Source organism: Hirundo rustica, chromosome 1, assembly GCF_015227805.2.
Source record: "Hirundo rustica isolate bHirRus1 chromosome 1, bHirRus1.pri.v3, whole genome shotgun sequence".
Taxonomy (NCBI): Eukaryota; Metazoa; Chordata; class Aves; order Passeriformes; family Hirundinidae; genus Hirundo; species Hirundo rustica.
In genome coordinates, this window is record NC_053450.1 from 48,961,745 (window position 1) to 48,983,597 (window position 21,853).

The window sequence follows — 21,853 nt, forward strand, 5'->3', positions numbered from 1 at the left end:
CAATTGCAGCGGCTGGGAGCCCGCCGGTGGCCCGCGCCTGGCGCATCACTTCGGGGGAAAATTATTCCGGCGGCGGGGAAGTCCCCAGAGAAGGGATTTCCTTCCCGTCCCTCCAGCAAATCAACTTTTTTTTTTTTTTTTTTTTTTTTCCCTCCTCATGGAAATGATGCTTCTCCCTCCCTCTCTGCCAAGCGCTGCGAGCCACACATCTGTCTTTGCACAAGGCGGAGAGACGAGAGGGTCGGGCCAGGGGAGTGGGGGGAAAAGCCGCCCCTCTCCTCCCCGGGCGTTGCCGGCCGGGCGTGGGACCGTCCTTGCGGCGCGGCCGTGGGGCTTGTCCCCTACGCCTCGGGGCTTCAATACACGCAGAGCGGTCACGGCACTGCTGGTTTCCCCGGGGGGGAGCCTTGTGTAATGGGAACAATATTAACAATCCTTAAAAAAAAAAAAAAAAAAAAAAAAAAAAAAAAAGACAAAGAAAAAAGACAAAGAAAAAAGAGAAAAGAGAAAAGAAACAATAAAAGGGGGGGCCTGGGGAAAAAAAAAATATAGTAGGCACTTGTTTTCTTAAATCTCCGCGGAAGTGGGGGGTTCCGCGCCGGGGCTGCTCCGCCTGCGCGCTCAGAGCCGGGCGGCTCCGCGGGGGCCTGCGCCCAGCGGCGGCCCCGGGCTGCGTGTGGGGTGAGCTGGCCCCGCGGAAAGACCCGGAGCAACGCCGTGGGGGAGCCCAACGAGCCCGGGGACCCCCACCCCACCCTAACTGCTCTCCTCCGCTTCCCTTCCCACGTCAGGTAAAACTTTACTGTGGCGAACATTCTTTTAGGTTTGTGCGGTGGGGTTTTTTCTGTGTGTCTGTTTGATTGTTAGGTTTTCTTTTTCTATTTTTTTCTTTTTTTGGAGGGGGGGTGGGGGGGGAAGTGTGAGTTGGTGTTTATGAGAAGCTTTATGACTCCTGATAAGCTCATCTTTGAGGACGACACAGAACTGTGTTCCTTGAGGAATTGGGGTGGTGACGTCTTTTCTGATACCCGATTATTACGTGACTGAGAGAAAAAAAAAAAGGCATTTGATTCATGAATAAAAATCCGGACACCACTACGGGGGCAACAAACAATATTGCCCGTCCTCTAAGGTAACAAGCAGGCAAATGTTTACGAAAAGGGCTCTTGCTGAAGCGGGGTGTTTGCAAAGATTTTCTTGCTAATTGCGTATCAGACGGAAGGCTGAGGAAGGCTGGTCAAGTTTGGAGCCACCGAGCAGAAGAAGAAAAGGCTGAAGGCGCTCAGTGAGGGGAGCGATCTGGGGAAGACAACATCGCACGCAGCCAGCCCGCGGCTCCCGCCTCCGCTCCCTCCCGGACTCGCTCGCTCTCTTCCCTCTTCCCCAGCGCTCGGTTCTCCGGCGACATCTCACTCCATCCCTCTTTCTCCATTCCCTTGTAGACTCCACTCCAGATCTGTGCTGCTACCTGCAAACTTTTTCCCTTTATCTATTTTTTTTTTTTTCCCCCCCCTCCGGTCTCTCTTTTTCTTTTTGGAGTGGATTGCCCTAAAGCCAGCGAACAACTAACTACTGCCGCTTCTGCATCTTCTGCATCCCGCCGGTCCTTCGCCCATCGGAGAGGCGATGTCACGAGGGTTTTAACTCCTTTTGGACTCAACTTGGGAGAGAGCTCGATTTCTCCCCCTCTCCATTTTGGGTCTTTATTTTTTTTTCCCCCCCCGCAAGACCTGCCTTTTTAGTTTCGCAGCCAAACGCTCTCAGTGCCGGGTGTCTAGAGTTTAATGGTAAGGACACGAGGTGGCTCGCCGGGCCTTCCCGCAGCCGTCCCGGGGCGGGCGGGCAGGCGGACGGGCACCGACGGGGCGGGCGGCGGCCGCAGCTCTCTGCGCCAGGCACCGCTCTGCTCCTCTCCGTGCCGCTCAGCGCGGGCATTCGACTGCCCAGAGCGCTTGTCCCCCGGGGCTGCGCTGCCTCATTATTTTCCGGCAGGCGAGGCCAGGGGGTTGGTGAGCCGTGGGGTGGTTTCTTTGGGTTTTTGTTCGTGAATTTTTGTTGTTGTTGTTTGGTTGGTGGTGGTTTTTTTTGGTTTTTTTTTTTTTTTTTTTTTTTTTTTTTTTTTTTTTGACAGCAGTTTGCTTTCCCTCCCGCACAGAGTGGCAATGTGTAGCAAAGCGATCTTAGCACTCCTGGTCTATGGCATAATAATGCACTGCAGCGTCTACTGCTCACCTGCGGCCGGACTTCAGTACCCGGCGCTCAGGTAGGTCCGTCACCTGTCCGGGAGCTCCGTCGGGACCACTTCAGCGCCCCCGGCCCCAGCTTAGCTAAGGGCAGCGGAATCTCACCGGGGGGGAAAATGAGAGGGGATGTGGAGTTGTCACCGAAGGAAATCCCCTCCACCTGGGCTGCGTGCCCACCCCCTCCACCGCAACATAGGACCCCCTCTGGCTGCAACGCTGGCATCCCCCAGGTCCGCTCCTCGGGACCGCGGTACTGTAACCCACGGCCTCTTGTCCCCGGTGGAGTCCCCGGGAGTGGGGAACCTGCTCTTTTGCGTGTCGGCGGGAGCGGGCCGAGGTGCCGGCTGCATGTCGACGGGGCCCAAAACTCCTCTCCCGTCTGCCCCTTGTCCTGCGGGGCCCTTAGCAGCCCCCGGTTGCCCGCAGCTCGCCCAGGGTGAACGCCGAACATCGCCTGTCCGGCTCGGGGGGAGCGGGGCGCGGGGACGGGCGCGCCGTTGTCTGCGAGCGTGTGGGAGCTGTCATGGTTCGGGTAGCGGCATTGGAGCTGGTGGGGATTCAGTCTCTTCCCCTGTCTGTGTATGACAGCCCTTCTCAAGAGGGAAAGGGGCTGGCACAGGGCTGATTGGTTTTCTGTGTTCGGAGTTGTCTTGCTGGGCTCCAGCGCAGGCTGATGCCTGTGCTGTCCCTTTACAGCTGGGAGCCGTGGGCGTTTGAATCCCTCTATGTTTGGGGCAGGAGTGGAGGACACCCAGAGGCACCAGCACAAGGGAGTTTCCTACGCTGGTCTGCGGCTGGGGGCTCAGGCACCTGGTCCGGGACGGCCGACGGCAGCCTGTTCTCACCCTGCTTGTCGCCTGCTCGGGAGACCGGTGCTGCTTGATTTGGGGGGAGTTTTGGGCTCGGTGCTGTCGTCCCGCTCCACCGGCGCTTGGCTGTGTTCCGGGGTGCCTTGCGGGAGTCACTGCCGTGCGGTGGAGGGGTGATGCCGGGAGCGCGAGGTTGTCCGATGTGGATGTCCTTTTTGAGGCTCCGAGGCGTCCTTGCCGTAACCGGGAGCCCGTCGGAGCTGGGTCGGGGCAGCCCCCCTCATCTTCCTGGGCAGTGCGGCTAGGGGGCAAGCGGGCTGAGGGGCCATTAGCCGGCAGCAAGCCGGCTTTCTTCCTTCAAATGCCTGAATTAGCAGGAGTGAAACACTTTAGCGGCATCTATTATTAATACCTCCGCTAAAGCTCACAGACAAAAATAGCTGCATGTAACGTGCAATGACCTACATCGTACTGCAGAGAGGGAGGCAGAGAGCGGGGGCCGGGGGGGCTGGGATACACACAAAACTGGCGAGATCTCAAAGGGCAGAGGCACCGTTCAACGAAAAACAGCAGGCGAAGCCCCCCCGTCCGGGCGGGGAGGAGCGGGGCGCGGTCCCCGGCTCCGGCGGCGGGGCTGCCGTTCACCGCCCCGAGGCTGCTCGGCTCCAGCCCAGCCCCCGGCACACAAACGCGTGTGTGCGCGGCGGCCTGCGCGCCGGGGCGTGCGCTCCGCTTGGGAAGCACCAGCCGCGGCTGTGGCAGAGAGGGGATGTTTCTCGGCCGGGGCGTGGGCCGCGGAGGGCGGGGGGAGGCGGGGGGGAGCATGTTTGGGGGGTTTCTTGGAGCGCGTCTGACGGCGGGTGTGTTCCCTCCTCCGCGGTCCTGCCCCGCAGAGGAGAGGGCGGGGATGGGGAGCGGGCGGGTGCAGGGAGGGGATGGGGCAGTCGGACGGGGCTCCCGGGGCTCCCGGGTCGGCTCTGCCGGGGGGTGGCCAACGAGGCAGCCGGAAGCCAACGGCGGGGAATGGAGCGGAGCGCCCCGCGGAGCCCGGCTGACTCCTTCTCGCTGCTCTCGTTGCCAGGCTGGAGGATAACATCTACGACGAGGACGGGAACACACTGCAGGACTTCGCCTACGACCACGAGCCCCTCGGTATAGCGAATCCGTCCTCCATGATCGGCGAGATGTACACCTTGTACTACCCACCGGAAAAGAGGTGACCGCAATTCGCGGGGGTGTCAGGCGTGAATTTGGAGTAGGGAGTAAAACGGGTCTGGCAGAACCGATTGGGGGAAAAAATAGTAATGACGCCTAACAAGCAAACAGCAACAACATCAAAATAAAAATCCCGAACCCAAACAAACGACAGTATTGCCCAGGTTCCGGTGCCCAGTGTAAAGCTCAGAAGAAATGGAAAAGCCTCCTTACCTCCAGCAGCGCGGGGGAGGGAGCGGGGGAGCCGCCCGCGCCGAGGAGGGCCAGCGATGCTCCCGCAAACGGAGCAGAAATGCCCGGCCGGCGCGGAACCGAGAGAGCGCGGCGGGGAGGGATCTGGGTGGGGACGAGGTGTCCCGGGGGACGCGGGGAGATGCCGCCCTCCGCTCGCCGGCGGAGAGGGATGGTCACGGCTACCGCCCGGGCTCCTGCACCCGCCGCAGCCGGCTCGCGGGCCTCGCCGCTCACCCGCGGGCTCTTCCTTCTGCACAGGCACGCCGATGGGATCTTCAACAAAGCCTATAGGAAACTCCTGGGCCAGTTATCTGCCAGGAAATATCTGCACTCCCTGATGGCCAAGCGGGTCGGGTAAGGCTCTCTGCTTGTTCTTTTCCGCGGTGGGCGTTGGTGGTGCAGGAGCAGAGACCCTGGAAGGGCCGCGGCTGGGGGGAACACAGCTGTCCCGGCCGAGGTCGGGAATGTGTTTCGCCCAGTGATGAGTCTGGTGGAGTCCGGCTCCCCAAGCATCGTCCGCCCCTGGCCGCTCCCGGCGCAGCGTGAGCCTGTTTGTCAGAGCGGGTGTTCGCGGAGGTTTGTTTGGGTTACTAATCTCGGGCATAAAGAAAGATATATCTATATCTATATCTATATCTATATCTATATCTATATCTATATCTATATCTATATCTATATCTATATCTATATCTATATCTATATCTATATCTATATCTATATCTATATCTATATCTATATCTATATCTATATCTATCTATATCTATATATCTATATTTATATCTATATCTATATCATCTGTATCTATATATCAACTATCTCTATCTCTATCTCTATCTCTAGCTCTAGCTCTAGCTCTATAATCTCTATATCTATCTATATAGCTATAGCTACAGCTATAGCTATCTACCTCTATGTCCTTATAAATTTTTATAATCAACCGATTGAAAATTAGCAAGTTGGGCGGCCCTTACTGGGGTTTGCCGGGGGGAGCAGCTTATGGAGAGCGATGATCCAGGGCTCAGCTGCAGCGGTGGAGGCTCGGTTGCAGCCCCGCGCTCCCCCAGCCGCCGGGCGGGGCTCCCCGGGGCTCTCCGCCGCCGGCGGGGCCGGGGCGAGCCCGGTGCCACCCGCTGCCCTTCGGCAGAAGGGAACACGTTAATGAAGCCCCATGGAGAGCAGCTTTCGCAGCCGCAATGAATAATTCATGGCGGGGAGATATTGTCTCTCCCGCCGCCGCCGCTCGCTCGCACAGCGTCGGGACCGGGTTTCGGCGCGGCCTTTGTCTCGGCGCGCATCTTCCGCGCAACGTGTTGCGCCGGGGGCAGCGGCCGGCGCGGGGCTGCGCAGGGCGGGGGCGGTGCGGAGGGGCGCGGAGGGGGGCGGAGCGGCCCCGCCTGATGCAGCTGTGCTTCTCGGTGCTTGCAGCGGTGCCAGCGGCGGCCTGGGGGACGATGCGGAACCGCTGACCAAGCGGCACATAGACGGCATCTTCACGGACAGCTACAGCCGCTACCGGAAACAAATGGCTGTCAAGAAATACTTAGCAGCCGTCCTGGGGAAAAGGTATAAACAAAGAGTTAAAAACAAAGGACGCCGAGTAGCGTATTTGTAGCGATGTGAGTAACCAGCCACTCCTGTGTATACAAAGTCCTAAGAGAGAGAGAGAGAGAGAGAGAGAGAAAGAGAGAGAGAGAGAGAGATTAAACCCAACAACAACAACAAAATCTAAACAAAAAAAAAGTCATTTCCAAACTGACTGAACAATCACCGCTCCTGTGTTATCTAAACATGTATTTATGTATGAAGTAAAGCCATTAAATGAATATTTTGATAATAATATTGTTTTTCTTTTGTACAAAAAGCACTAGAGAAACGCACAGATCTACTTTGTGGACCAATCATTAAGTTATATATAATATATAAATATATATATAAATACTACTAAGAATAGTAAAGAACAATTCTTCATGAAAAGCCTGCACAAGAACAAGAATTCGCCTGAGCTGTTTATGTTTTTATATAAAATAAATAGAAAAAAAAGAGACAATCATTGTTTTGAATATTACTCCTATTTTTGTAACAGAAATTAAAAGGATAGTATTTTTATCCGCGACAGGGTCGAAGACATTAATTTTCACCATTTGCTACTGTACATAGAGAAGGATGACCTGCTCCCAGGGGGATTATGAGGAAATTGATTTGGGAGAATTGGTGAATCAAATTCTTCCCCTGGTGAGTCTCAAGGCAGGCTCCTTTGCCACTAGCCTCTCTGAAGGGGCAGCGTCCCCTTTCCTCTAGATTTCGATTACTTTTTTTTTTTTTTTTCTCTCCTGCTTTCTTTGATTACAGTTGTATCTCTATTAGCGTATCCTCAAACAATGAGTTTAGAGGATAATTATCTTGTGAAAACAACAGCTCGATCCAAATTGTGCATCTCTGTTGACTATTGGAGGGAGATATAGTTAAAAAAATTTAAAATAATAACATTTTTTTTTTAATAAAACCAAAAATAGCCAAACTCAAAACCCCAGCCCCCCAAATCCCGAACCAGCAGCAAGGGTAGTAAGTACTAAGCCCCGTGCACTGCTCTTCTGGCTGTCTGGGCAGAGTTGCAGAACAAAGCCAAAGCATAGAACAGGACCTGTTTGGAAAAAGCGGAGATGTGAGCGGGGGCGGCCCCCGGCGCGCCCCGGGGCCCGAGCCGGAACCGGAGCCGGTGCCTCAGGGTCGAGGTAAGACGAGGCGATCCCACCTCCGATCCGCTACCCAACTGCCCCGGGCAGCTCGGTACTGGACCTGGATGCAAAGTACAATGTGTTACTCTCCAGTGCTGTCCATGCTTCTCATCATGTGTAATAATGAGCAGGGTTCTCGCCTTTGCATTTTTCGGTCGGAGTTGCTCTTTTCTTTGATTGCTTTTTCTTGTAGGACCTCCCGCCTCTCATCCTCTCTTCGAACTTTTCCGAGTTCTGTTTAACCCACCTGAGACACCTTTTTGGGTTATGTTATTTTTTGGGAAAAAAGAAAAAGAAAAAAAAAAAAAAAAAAAAGATTGTGAACGCTCTCTCACTCCTTTGTTCTGTTTTATGCAAGCTCTTATTGTACAAGTTTAGGAACCCCTGTTGTAGCTACCACTAAAGAATTATGCACTACTACGAAAGTTTTTGTTCCTTGTTTATTGAGTTTGGAGGTAAAATGTATTTTTCTACATTCTGGCTTATTGCTTAGTAAAATTTATTTCATAAAACAAACTTTTGTCATAAAAGAATGTGTAGTGTTCACCTGTGGTCCGGTTTCTAACGAGATAAACCATTTTCACCTCATCTCTCTATGTACGGACTCCTATCTTACCGTCTGCCCGGGGGCCGGTCCCGTCCCCCGCCCGGGCCGGGAGCGAAGGAGGACACGTAGGTACCCGCTTCCTTCCTGCTCACCACACAAACCTTACAGGAATCTTTCCAAAGACACAAAACGAGCCCCGCATTCAAGACGTCGGAAAGCGACCCCCCAACCCCCCCAACAAACCCTCGCGGGTAAAACCCTCCTTCCCCGGCCGGGAGGAGCGGAGCGGGCTGGCAGAGCCCGTCGGGGCGAGCAGGCGCTGCCGGCGCTGCCGGTGCGGGATGCCCGCGCTGCCGGCACCGCCCGCCCGCGCTGCCCTGCCCTGCCCTGCCCTGCCCCGGCGGCTCCGGCCGCCCCGCCCGCGCTGCCGGCCCGCAGGGCGCAGTGTGCAGCTTTCGTGCCTTCTCTTCACCTTGTAAATCGCCACGAGTTCACGGATGGCTATTTAGTGGCCCTACGATGCTGCAACACATCGGCTTGCGTTTTAGTCGTCCTTCTGTTCTTTGGCCATGGGCAGAGTGCGCTGTGTTTGTGTCGGCTGTGGTATAATGACATAGGGCTCTCTTGACGTTTTGTTTATGACCTTATCAGTTAGAGTTCAGTGGCTAGTCGCAAGCATTATGAAGTGATCACCTAGGTTATTATCCTTTGTACGACTTCTTTTCTTTTCTTCCTTTCTTTTTTTTAAATTTTTTTTTTAATTTTTTTTTTCCAGAAACGCCAACAGCCTTACCAAAATTTGAGCAGATTTGAGATACAGTCATAGTAGGTAGATGTTAGTCTTGGAGAACTTATTTTGTGTGCAAATGAATATAAAAAAGAACTTAAACGAAGTATTATTACACACATGATATCTATAACTAGGACTTTGATAACTGTTATATAAAGTGTGTAAAGTTTGTATTAATAAATTTTTGTAAACAATGCAATTTCGTCTAGTGTTTGGGGGAGAGAAATCTAAAACCTAACAGCAAAAGCTGCATTTCATTTAATTTGGTTTTTTAAAATTAGGTCATTATTAAGCAGAATTATTCTGTTTCATGCCTGGGATATCTTTTCATTAAGTTTCCACATTTTATCACCTCTACTCTGTTCGAGTAAACTAAACAGAACTGCCCGGGTAAAGAGCCTAGTCCCACACACATCAGCTCAAAACGCTCGCTAAAATATGCAAACCAAAGTAGTCGGCGCCTATGGTCCATTTCTCTAACAATTCCTGTGCTTAGAAGCCATTTATTTCCAGCGGAATTGGTATGTTTGATGAGATCTTTTCCTAATCCGCTTTTAATGAACATTCTGGATGAGATAATGTGCTTCCAAGTGTCACCCGGCTTGGGCAACGGCAGCATCTTTCTTCGGATTAAAGATGTACTAGCTGTCCTAAAAAAAATTACACTGCAACACGACAAAGAGTTCCTTGAGTTTTCAGGGCAGTACGTGGCTACTGTGGAAAAGCACAGGATAGTTTGTCGGCACAAAGTGGAGGTCAGAACTTAAATCTTCACTTTAGCTTAGCAAAAGCTGCTTATGTTAATTATTTTAATTGTAGCTCAGGGACTTCACTCAAGTATGTTGAAAAGTAGCAGCAATTTAGTTTAAACTAAACTCTGTTTCTTTCCAAGATAGTACAATTAAAAAAACAGAGCACAAGAATTTAAATTACAGTTTCCTAGCAATTTATTTTTCAAAACTCCAAGTCCAGGATTTGAGACAGGCTGGTCATATCCTCTCTGCCACGAATTCAACTCATAAACTAATTTCAACAACAGTATTTTGCTGACAAACTGGAAAACACTGAGAGAACTTAGCTGATGATGTCAGTGCTACACGTTAGGAGTTACCTCAAAGTTAGATAAGAGTGTTGATTAAATGCAGACTGGGTCAGAGAAGAATGCCAACCCACCATGCCCCCCAAAACATACCTGTTGAGGGGAGGGGAAGATGTGAGCGGTTTCCCAGACTTACAGCATAACAAAATCCAGCCACTGTTTCCCAAAACCAGAATGCAGCAAACACCTGCTCTTAAGTTTATTCAGGACTCACACATATAACTACATTACATTTCCTGCCCATCAAAACTGAAAATGTGATTAAGACAACCAAGCTGAATACCTCCTTCATACTCAAAGCTAGAGGATGAAACTTAGGATTGGTCCACTTGAAAAGTAAGGTTCTCATCAAGTCCTGGTATGTGCTGAAGATGTGCAAAAGATGGAAATTCTGCTGTAAATCACATATAGTCCTAGCCTCACTCTATGGGGATTCCTCTTTACCAAATCAAATACAATTTTGTGGAAAAGCTCAGCTCAGTTCCCAGTGAATTAAAGTGCCGTCTTAAATGATACTCTTGGAAAATGTGCAATACCGAGTCTTACAGAATGAGTTTTGTGGGGGGTTACTGGAGTTCTGTATGCTGCTTTACAGCTAGGAGCAGAAGTGGATAAAACTGGCTGAGGAAACAAGAATGACTAGGCAAGACACGGTTTTGGAGCCTCACATTGTAAAAACCTCCTGACATTCAAAGTGCTAAAATGCGGTTAGGTAGTAAAGGAGGCTGCTGTATATTCCATCCCTTGGAAGTGTAGTGCTACACTATGTCTGTCACAGAGCTACATAGATCATCAAAACCAGAAAAGCCAATTTCTATACCTGTTGTAAACTCAGATGCAGCCTGTGTCTGCCTTTCACAAGATTTGCTTTTGAGGGTGCTGACCTCCCCTCCACATGCCTTCAGAACCTTTCAGTCTTCTTCAAAACACAAAGTTTGTCTATTGTCTGCACATGTTTTCACCTAGAATTAGGGAAAAGAGGAAAACAGGAGGAAATCTGATCTTTTGGGGGCTCGCTATTTCATGCCTTTGCAGCTTACTTTTCAGTTATAGGATAAATAATTTAGTCTTCAGGAAAAACGTTCAGGGAAAACTCATCCTGAAAAAAACGTGAGGACCTCATACTTAGCCTCTAGAGCTACATATCCTCTGAACTACACTCATGGATTTTTAAGACCCAAGTGAACTCTTATGATCATCTACTCTGTTTCAGATAATTCAGGGCATAGGATTTCTTGGACTCCTTCATTCAGCATTTCATTTCTGAATGAGCTATTCTGTATGACAGCAGTATTGATTGCAAGGCTAGCAGGGATGGCAAATTTACTGGATAAGTTGTTCCAAATGTGGCAGTTTAGCACTCTGTTCTTTGTCTCATTTTTGAGTCCAAGAGGTTTGTAGCCTGCTGAAGAATCTCTAATGCCTGTAGATTTCCCTCTCCACATAGGTAGTCTTAGGCAGTGATTTGCTCTCCTCTGTGCCCTTTCTTTGAGGTAGTGGGGTTGGTCTTTAAGTGCTCAGGATGAGGGAGATTTTCCTCAGGTGGCACTATCTCTTAACCCTTTGTATTTATTGACATCCTTGCTAAAGTGTTGAGACTAGAAATGGTTACAATACCTAGCAATGACCACCTTGAGGATGTGACAAAAAGTAGCAACTTCTTTGCTCCTTCTTCTGCAGGTGCTGCTCATTGCTAACAAAGGTTGCATATGCTCTCTTGGCCGTTTTCTCATGCTGTGAGATCACGACCTGTTCATAATCCTCTCCCACAGCTAGCTTCTTTTCCAGATGATTACTTCACATGCACAGAAGCCATGGCCTGGAAATGATACCATGGTTCTTGATTCCTATTTTGTACTATTATTTTATGTTGTGTTAAAGCATTCCCCCCACCCCTCGGTTATTTTTCCTTATTGAGCTATTACTTTGCAAAACATTCATCTTTTTTCCTGCACAAAGACCATTCTGTGCCATGTCAGCTGTCAACCTGGCACCCATTTCTGCCATTTTTAGCAAGTAGACCCTTTCTAGCAATGCTGCCTGTGTATTTGTGCATTTTGATACATGGACTCAATCCTGCTGCAGTGCAGATCTGTCCAACCATTCCAGATAAGGATTTGACCCAGTTGTAAGTGCAAACCCTGTGACAGAGCAAGTCAGAGTGACTCATAGCAGGTTGCTGGCCAGATCTCCTTTTGCACTTGGATTCCTAGAGGCAATCCCATACTGGCATAGCTGAGGTCCCATTCACTTTAAACCTACATGGGACATCTGAAAGTGTTTTTCGATACAGCCATGGTTCAGTTATTCACCTGGAACACACTGAGAAGAAAAGTAGTTCACGATGTATTAATGGTAATGTGGTTGAACTGCTAAGGTAGAATAAGCGTAAAACCTAGTTCATCTTTTGAAATAATGAGTTATTTGGTTGCTGATAAGATTATCCCAAATGTAAAAATGGAATTTAGTTTTGAACAAAGATATTTGAGCATCAGAAATAGGACAATTTACAAGCAGTGTAAACTATGTTTACCATTTATGCAATAGTGTTTGTTGTGCAACTTCAATAATGCAATACCTACAAGAGACAGAGGTTCTTTGAAACAGCATAATTCCTTTGGGAAGACCACAGCAAGAAGTCTTCTTTCTCTTCAGGCTCTGAGATGTGTTTCAGACAGTCTGCTTTGTTGCTGTGTGTTATTTGGTTTCATATTGTATTTCATTTTTACACTGGGTTTTATAATGGTTGGTCTGTATTCCCCTGTTCTCCTAGAAAATGTAATATCCTGAAGTTTGTCCCTGCCCTTCCCCCAGCCCATCTCCCACATTCTCCCCAGTCCCCTTCCTGGAATGTAATCCAACCCTGTTCCACTCCCACCTTATCCCTGACTGGGTATTGGCTTGTCCCCTCCCAGAGCTCCTTCCCTGGATACAAGCCAAAGCCACATGTGGTCAGGCCTCTTGATCTGGGGCTCTGGACTCAGGGCTTGTGACCCAGGCTAGGTCTGGGGCAGGACCACAGAAGAAAGGCTGAATAAAGCCTTGGTTTCACTCCCCAGATCAAGCGCAAGACCTCTTCCTTTGCCATCTCGCTCTCTCGTGCTAAGGGAAAGGTTCTTGGCTGCCTCCCGGGTTTTAGGACCCTGAGGAAACTCCTTCTAACTGCAGCTTGTCTTGCTAGTCTGGGTGAAAATGGAGCTGGGGCTCCATGGGAGAGACAAGCCACACTGTTTCAAAAAGTACTTCATGGAGATACATGGTAGTATAAAATAAAGGAGTGGGACAGAAAAATGACTGTCACTTCTGGTTCTTCTATGGTGTTGTCCAGTGTCTTAGTATCAGGATATCATAGAGTCATAGAATCATAGAATATCTTGTGTTGGAAAGGACCCATTAAGATCACCGAGTCCAACTCCTGGCTGTGTGCAGGACACCTTAAAAATCACACCATATGCCTGAGAGCATTTTCCATACACTTGAACTCTCTCAGGGCTGGTGCTGTGACCACTTCCCTGGGGAACTTGACCACTCTAGGTAAAGAACCTTTTCTTGATATCCAACCTAAATCTCCCCTGACTCAGCTTCATGACATTTCCTTGTGTCCTGAAACTGGTCACCAGAGGGAAGAGATCAATACCTTCCCCTCCACTTCCCCTCGTGAGGATGTTGAAGACTACAAAGAGGTTTCCCCTCAGTCTCCTTCTCTCCAGGCTGGACAAGCAAAGTGACCTAAGGTACTCCCTGTATAGCTTTTCTTCCAAATCCTTCACCATCCTTATGACCCTTCTTTGGACACTCTCTAAAAGCTTATTGTTATTTTTATCTTGTAGTGCCTGAAACTGCCCCCAGTGCTCAAGGTGAGGCTGCCCCCGTGCAGAGCAGAGTGGGACAATCCCTTGCCCAGCTGGTGATTCTGTGCCTGATGTCCCCCAGGACACAACTGCCCCTCCTGGCTGCCAGGGCACTGCTGACTCAGATTCAACTTGCCATTGACCAGGTCCCTTTCCACGGCACTGCTCTCCAGCCTCTCGTTCACCATCTGTACACACAGCTGGGGTTGCCCATCTGAGGTGCAGAATCTGGCACTTTCCCTAGTTCAACTTCACATGGTTGTTGACCACCCATGTCTCTAATTTGTTGATGTCTCTCTGCAGGGCCTCCCAGTCTTTGATGGAGTCAACAACTCCTCCCAGTATAGTGGTGTTGGCAAACTTAGTATTCCTTCCACTCTTGCTTCCAAGTAATTTATGAAGATGTTGAAGAGCCCAGGGCCAAGGATGGAGCCTTGCAGAGCTCCACTAATGACAGGTTGCCAGTCTGATATCACCCCAGCCTCTCTAGCCCTTTGCGCCCAACCTGTGAGCCAGTTACTCACCCATCATGTAACATGGTTATCCAAGTGTGTGCTGGACATTTTACCCAGAAAGCTTCTGTTTCAGACAATATAAAATTTTTTCTGAGGTCCAAAAAGATTACATCTACTGGCTTTCCTAGATCATCTTGGTGGATTGCCCTGTCACAGAAGGAAATCAGATTTGACAAGCAGGACTTTCCCCTTCTGAAGCCATGCTGGCTGTGATTGATGACTGCATTGTCCTTCAGGTATCTTTCCATACCTTCCAGAATTCCTTCAGGTATCTTTCCATACCTTCCAGAATAACTTTTCTGTTATTTTACTGGGCACCAAAGTGAGGCTGACAGGCCTGTAGTTTCTGGGGTCATCCTTCTCGTTCTTGAAAATTGTGACAACCATTTTCAAGAGGATATGAGGAATTCCATAGGTACAATTTGATGGGAAAGGATGTAGCATAAATGAACACCTCCCAGCTGACATCCCCAAAATGGAAATGTGAGCTGGAGAAAGGAGAGGCAAAATGAGAATTAAGAGTTTTATGAGAAAGGAAATTTCCATTGAGATCTTCTGCAGACATCCAGGTAGGACCCTGTTTTTCTTATTTATTGGACCGGCCACTTGGGAGTGGAGGACCTGCTGATTTCAGGTGCATGTTGAATGATAGAGATATTTTAACAAAAAAGATTAATATATATTTTCCCTCTCCATTACAAATTTCTGGAAATGTTGTTCTTTTTTCATCTGACTATTTGCTCGTGTCAGAAAGATTGGTCATCTTTCATCAGCATATCCTGTCCATGTTAGCAGGATTGATATGCTTCTCCGATAGCATATATGCATTCTGATATGCATATTTATAGACGGAGAGGGCAGACTGAGGAAATAGTTGCCCAGGCTAAAGGGTTTGCTATTCAAGATTTGACAACAGATCTAAATATATCTTCATTTTGGACAGATTAGATTAGACTCAGCCTATGGATGATCTCTGTTTTGACATTTATCTCCATGGTGAGAAGAATGGTTACTTTTGAGTGGTAGAGTTATGAATAAATGACTGCCTATCCCCCAGGAGTGAAGATTAGTGTCACAAGAAATCAGCCATCATGTATGTTATATGCCGAATGTGTACTCTCAGCTCCCACTTCTTAGATGGGATTGAAACTTTCCTGACAGTTTGAGAGAGTGAAGAGTGCTTGGGCGTTGTGGCTCTGAAAATGGTTAAACTTCTAATCAGCTGTGAGCTCTTATGTCACCAGCAAAATAACAATCTATGTAAATGAAACTGTAAAAATAGCACAAAGAAGTCTTTCTCTTCCTTGCTATGTATATAGATGAATATGTGCATGTATATGCACATCTTTCTTAAGCAGACAAGAATGAGAACACATCAAAGTTCAGATATTTATGTATTGGCCATAGCTAAACTTAGGCACAACATCTAATTTACACTGACGTCTTTCTTTAACAAGTTTTGTAAGAGGAATGATTTAAGTTCAAGGAAGTGCACTGAGTCATCTGCACGGTGGGCCAGTGGCTGAGCTAAGTTTAGAATCAAGGGGAAGTTTGGATCTTCTAGCTCTAAGTTTGTCCCTTTACATCTCTGCTTTTCTTGTTCTCGGTGCTTAAAAGAAAGAAACTTTCTTCCCAATTTCTGTTCTTTTCTTACTTGATTTTTTAATGTATCCTTGGTTCTCTAGTCTTTTATAGTAGATCAGGGAGTTTAATTTAATGAGCTATCTGAGTTTTTAAAGTCAGGTTAGCTGATGACCTTGCAAATAGTACCTTGAGACATCTCTCTTTCAGGAGTGCTGAGATTAAAAAGCATAAATGAAAAACGTGAGGTCGGTTCAAGTGATACCTGAGCAAAGCAGCATTCCCCATTCTCAAGGAAAGAAAAGACAGATGAAGCTGAGCGAAGTCAGTCCAATTCAGTGCAACCTCTGTTCGCATCTGCCTGATATGAAACTACACATAATCATTCTCTTCAGTCCTCTTTCCTTCCAAGAGCTTCTGTGGGCCAATGAGTTTCCTGCCAGCCCAAGGGTATCATACAGGTTATGGCACATGATAGCTTGAGAAATCCAGCTCATTCCTCCTCTGAGAGACACCTCTGAAACCAGACTCATGGCCAGAACAAGGGGAGACCAGTGCATTCTCTCCATAAATGAGCTGCAGCCAGGCTGTTCCCAGGTTATGAGTTTTCTCCTCTGTGTTAGACCCGGGATGCACTTCTTGTGCCACATGGGTTAGATCTTCATGTGTTTCCCTCCAGTCTTTTGTCATCTGTCCCCAGCACAGCCCAACTGATACTACAGAGATACTGCAAAGCACAACCCATCTCTGATACAAATCGAATGGTTAATCTGCTTTTGCACAACTTCTCTAGATTTTATCAATTTTTTGGGGGGGGCAATGAATACACAAAAACTAAGAAAGGCTGGCCTGACTCTTTAAGGTTATGCGTGTTTAATAATTTCTGGTGTCTCTAGTTGATTTGGTGCATTGCTGTGTTTTGCATTAGGAAAGAGCCATGACACAGCTAAGAGGTGATTAAGACCAGGATTTAGTGTAGCATGCTGTATGAAGGCAGGTGGAACAATTAGACTGAAAGGAAGCAGTTTTCTGTGTTTCACTTGCTATAATAAAATGTAGTTATGTTTTTTACCAGTTTCATTTTATTCCTTATACTTCAATGACAGCCTTATTACACCACTGTTTATGCATTTCTTAAAGCTTAGTCATTGTTTAATCTTATAAACAGTCAGCTTCATGCCTGATAGTTGTTGCACCTCACTTCATGATGAGTTCTGCCAGGGCAACCCCAATACTCCAATACTGTTGTTACTTCCCAGTAGAGCTGGTCACTCAGAAAAAAGAAAAACATTGGAATCTATTGAATCTATTGAAATCTATTAAATATCAATTATTAGTATGCAACAGGACCACAATTGCATTTGCATCGTATTCAGCTTTATTTTACTAATAATGATAGTGCTAATGTCAATGGGGCCAAAACAGGGAGGAAAATGCCTGCCCACTCAACCTAAGTGAGCTTCATCACAATCTGACCCTGTCTCATTAAAAAAGACTTTTTTCAACGTGTGCAGCCTTTTCATATTCCAGATCAGTGGTTCCTAAAGGGTGGGCTTCAGAGTCAGAAAACCACAAAACTCCCTTGTAACTTCACAGTGAACGGCTGTCACTCTGTTAAGATAAATGCTACCTTTTATAAGCTGCAGTTACTGTTCACTTTTCTCCACACTCCTTATATCACTGCTTTGACCTAGTCTGAGTCATTCCCTGCATGGGAAATGTTTCTTCCTATGGGCATATGTTATGACTGGGGTTGTGTACTGATAAAAGAGGGATAATGCATCTTCTGACTCCTCAGTGAAATGCTTCTGCCTGGAATTAGGATGCACACACAGTGAAGACAAAAGCCAGCAGGAGTTTGTTAGATTCCCCTGCTATAGGTAGATGACAGCTGGAAAAGTAGTTTTTAAATGGCAATGAATACCATGCCTGTGCTCGGGGGCAGGAAGGCACAAGCTGGGAGTATGAGGCAGGAACAGGGAGTGTCCAAATGCTCTGCTGCATCTGTGTGCAGAGGCCTTGAGAGGGCACCAAACAAGAACTTCGCTCCTCCACCTTTGAATTGTGAGAAATAAGAATGGATTGCTTTCCTGCCCTGCTCTACTAGCAAGACCATAAGAGCTTCCATATGGACCAGGCCAAAGGCTATCCCAGCAGCCTGTTTCTGATGGTCCTCAACTGTTTAAAAAATGTCACCGAATCTGGGCATGCAGAAGGGCCACCTTTGCCAAAATGAGCATCTGGCCACCAGTAAATTAAGAATTTGCTACTCATAAGCTGCCTTTATATGAGTATTTAACAGACCTGGTGGACATCCATTGATTTAGTGGCTACCTTTTAAAGTCAATTTTTTAAAAAACTTTATTTTAGCAATGTTAGCAATCCCATTTTAATTAGTCACTATACATTCTTGTGTTTTGATAAAGTAGATCGTTACATGCACAACCACTCTCTGAAGACACCTCTGAGTACTGATAGTTAAAGTATCATAACTTGTCTATTCCAAGACAAGATACATGGAGACGATGGAAAAAATCACGGCTCATTGAAATACACAAATCTTATCTGAATTATTATTTTCTGTTCATTCCTCCTACCTTGTTTACAATTTAGGGATTTTTAAAATTTCTTGCTATGACTTTCAAGCTATTTATAAACTTTGTGTTTATACGCAGTACAAACTTTATAGCTTTTTGTGTCTCAGGGGCATTCTGACTTCTGTTTTTCTAACAATGCCTTTAGAATGAGCACCAAGAGAAAGCACTGTATGGTAGCTTTGTTGTGCTTTCCATATAGCTCCAAAGCCAGGGGTTGAAACCTAGGAGTGAATTTTTGCAACCAAAACACAAGTGAACCCACCAGGACTTCAGTATGCTTTTGTAATACAAAGCCATATATTTGAACACCAGCTTCAGGTGTTTACACATCTTGCCAACGACTTGTAGTGATTACAGTGAAACATTGAAGAAATCACTTTTTTTTTTTTTTTTTCCCCAATCTGAGCCTTTCACCAGTTTGGTCAAAATTTGGAATTGCTTTTCTTTTGAAATTTTATCTTTTTCATATATATGCACACCCAATTGTACAGAGACAATTATGTAGCCATGCAGGCAAAAAAGAGATACCCCTAAAACACCTGTCAAGATTCACGATACCCAAAGAATGGCATATTCCTTTGAATCCCATGAAGACATACTGTTGGGGCTTGCTGCATTTTATGGCTGAAACCCTTTCAAGTACTGATTCCCTCTGGTTTTCAATGACTTTCTGCATGCAGAGAAATCAGCCCAGGCTCATTGCTGTGGGAATACAAATGGGGCAGGAAATTCTGCTGCCTTTCTCTGACCACTTGGAATTAAGGTACTCTGCATCACAGTGAAAGACATAAGCCAGCAGGACTTTGTTAGAGTCTGGTTGCCTTAATCAGAAAAAAAAAACCTGGTGAGCTGAAGATGTCTGGTTTGGTTTATAAAGACAAGAATAACAGATTGTGTTCTTTACCCCCATGACAAGAAATAATTCCATGTTGGTGATGCTTCCACAACATACCACTTCTGCTGCCACCAGGGCAGGTTGCACAGCAAAGAGCCTCTCATGGTCACGAGCAAAGGCAAGTGCAAGTCCATGAATTCAGCAGGAGATCTGCACATAGCTCAAAAAGGGGAATAGTGCTGCAGAATTAGAAGATACCTACAGGAAAGAGGACTCAGCTCAACCAGCAAAGCTTGTTGGTGCCAGCACATAGACAACATGGTCAGGGAAAACTTCAGCTAATGGTTCATATTGGCAAGGAGCTGAGCTTCAGCACTGGGGTCCAATCTGATAGGGATGCACACAGATCAGATTGTCTTGTGTTGACAGATCCATCACTTTGTTGAGTAACTTATGCCAGCCACATGGGAGAAGCCAAGCTGAAAAGGCAAGTGGTTGTCATTCTGTAGTGAGTGTTTCATCTTGGTGGAAAAGAGGGTGCAATTAATATCAGATGATTCAAAAGTGACATATACACCAAGGTTAGGTTGGGTGGTGGGGTTTTGTTATGTTTCCAAGCCAGCAGAAACTCATCAGACTGTTTTTTAGGGAGCATTTTTCCAAGAGTTTTAGTAGAGAGAACAGAGAGTTATGAGTTCCAGTTCTGCTAGAAGTAATTGTTGTAATGACTGTGACCTCCAAATCAGATACCTTTCCACAGCGCCCACAGTTACTTGCATGTCTCCATCAGCCTTGGAGCAGCCAGGCCCTCTGCTTTCCTCACTCTGCACATGGAAAAGTCTGCGGAGGAAATCTGTATTTCCAGTTGCGGTAAGGTTTCAAGAAATCTTTTCATAAACCCTCGTTTTTGCACAGCTTAAGGTTCATGGTCAGTAGAAGAGCCAGGGGGGAGCTCCTTGAGGCTTCCCACTCATGCTGCTGCCTGGAGGGAGCTGAAAGCCAAATGCAACAGATGAGCACTTTCAGACAGTGATTTAGTCTGGACAATGGTGTAGAACGATATTGAACACAAATGCTATTCTCTTTAATGAAGTCTCAACAGGGAAACCTGGAAATGTTCTTGGTGGATCAGTTCTGCAGGGGTGGCCCCAACGCCTTTGCCAAAGGTGTAGAGGGAGGGTGGGTGGCCCTTTGGTAAGCCATGCTCTGCTCAGCCATAAAGATTAAGACTAACCCAGCTTAGCCTGACAATTTGGGTTATTCTCTATGTAAAGCTGATGAAGAAACCTACTTGTATTCATTATTCTAACTCTAAATAGACTGTGCAGATCCTATTTCAAATCTCTTTTTTTTAGGCTTAAATGTTTAAATGACACAGGTTTGAACATTAAGTTTGCCGCTACTTACCCTCTCAAAATTTGACTCCCTAACCAGCAGCACTGAATGTTTTTGCAGCTTTAGGAGGATAAAGATACAGAAAAGATGTATTAGGCTTCTCTTTTACCACACTGTATACCTTCAAGTTTCCTCCTTGACTTTGGATTTTCAATACACAGAAAGACTATTTTGGGCAAAAGTTGGCACTAAAAGTGTGCATCAGGTTACTGCTGCTGACAAGCAGCTTGTCTCTTTGATCTGTGGTAAAGTGTGGACTGGATGCTCCTGGATCATTGTGCTTGTCATGATAAACTTACTTTGTTCATTGGTGGTAGATGTACTCTAGGGTTTGACATTAAGGGCTGGAGACATCAGGAGGAAGAGATGGCCTGGTGCCTGGGAGAGCACTGTGTTCATGTACCTCCCACCCAGCTGTACAGATGTTAGAAGTTCACTGGTGTACCTTCTTGTCCTGGCAACACACGTCAGTCTTCTGTGGGCAGACATTTCCTCTTGACTGCCTAATGTCCTGACATGAACAAATGTTGGGCTGTTTGGCAGGATCCGTAAACCAGATGTTACCTCACCTACTCGCTGTTCAGAGTGTTGTCTGGTAGGTGTGCTTGTGAGAGAAGTCACCTCCGTAGGGTACAGAATCAGGCAGAAGCCAGTGATTAAGCTGTGAGCTGGAGAAATGGGGGTTGCATCCTACTGCTCTGCCCCATTGCATCTTTGGCCACTTGTTTTCCCATGACAAAGTCATAGTGAACTTTCATAACCTGCTGTTTTCAAAAGTGCAGAGTGTTGCTTTGGCTGTGGTTGAACGGCAATTTAACTTTTCTCACAAGTAATGTCTTCTTTCAAAGAATGCTCATTATGGCATAAAGTCATATTACTCTCTGCTGTGCTGCTGTTAAGAAGATGTGAATTGGATGAATGTCTTCTGTAACCAGATGATTTGGGAAAAGGTAGGATTTTTTTTTTTAAATTTCCCATTCTTCCCTGCTGAGGCCTACTTCGAAAAAATAAAAGAAACTGTTACTGCTGTACTTTAATTCTTAAAAAATGTTTTCTATAGCTAATAACTATTTCAAAATAGGTCACTTAAAAAAAACAAACAAACAAACTTGCAGTAGTAAGCAACTGCAATTCCCATATGTCTATGTTACTGCTGGTCCTTAGTCCTATGTAGTGCCATATGTTACAAGGAAGATGCAATGAATTATCAACTTAATTTTTCAAGGTTTGTCTTTAGAAACATGAGCTTATTTTATATCTGCATAACATCATCAGGTCTTTATACTATCTCTGAGCACTGTAGATTTAACTTCTCTCTTTGGAAGCCAGCAATGTTTACATGTTCTCTTTTTAACATTTAATTTTTTGTCTATTTTAGAAATGTGTCAAATGGCAAAAATGTACTTA

The 21,853-nt window shown here is 46.7% G+C and overlaps 1 protein-coding gene across 2 annotated transcripts; it reads left to right on the top strand.

Annotated features, from left to right (window-relative positions):
* Positions 1-662: 662 nt before the first annotated feature.
* Positions 663-7,824, top strand: ADCYAP1 (adenylate cyclase activating polypeptide 1). Of its 2 annotated transcripts, none has more exons than XM_040083883.2 (5): positions 663-791; positions 2,156-2,263; positions 4,134-4,268; positions 4,760-4,855; positions 5,927-7,824. In XM_040083883.2, the coding sequence occupies exons 2-5, from the start codon at positions 2,163-2,165 to the stop codon at positions 6,111-6,113; spliced, it is 519 nt and encodes a 172-aa protein (XP_039939817.1). In that variant the 5' UTR covers positions 663-791; positions 2,156-2,162; the 3' UTR covers positions 6,114-7,824. The 2 variants fall into 2 exon arrangements, with proteins under 2 accessions (XP_039939817.1, XP_039939807.1); XM_040083873.2 differs by lacking the exon at positions 663-791 and adding an exon at positions 1,039-1,787.
* The last annotated feature ends 14,029 nt before the right edge of the window (positions 7,825-21,853 follow it).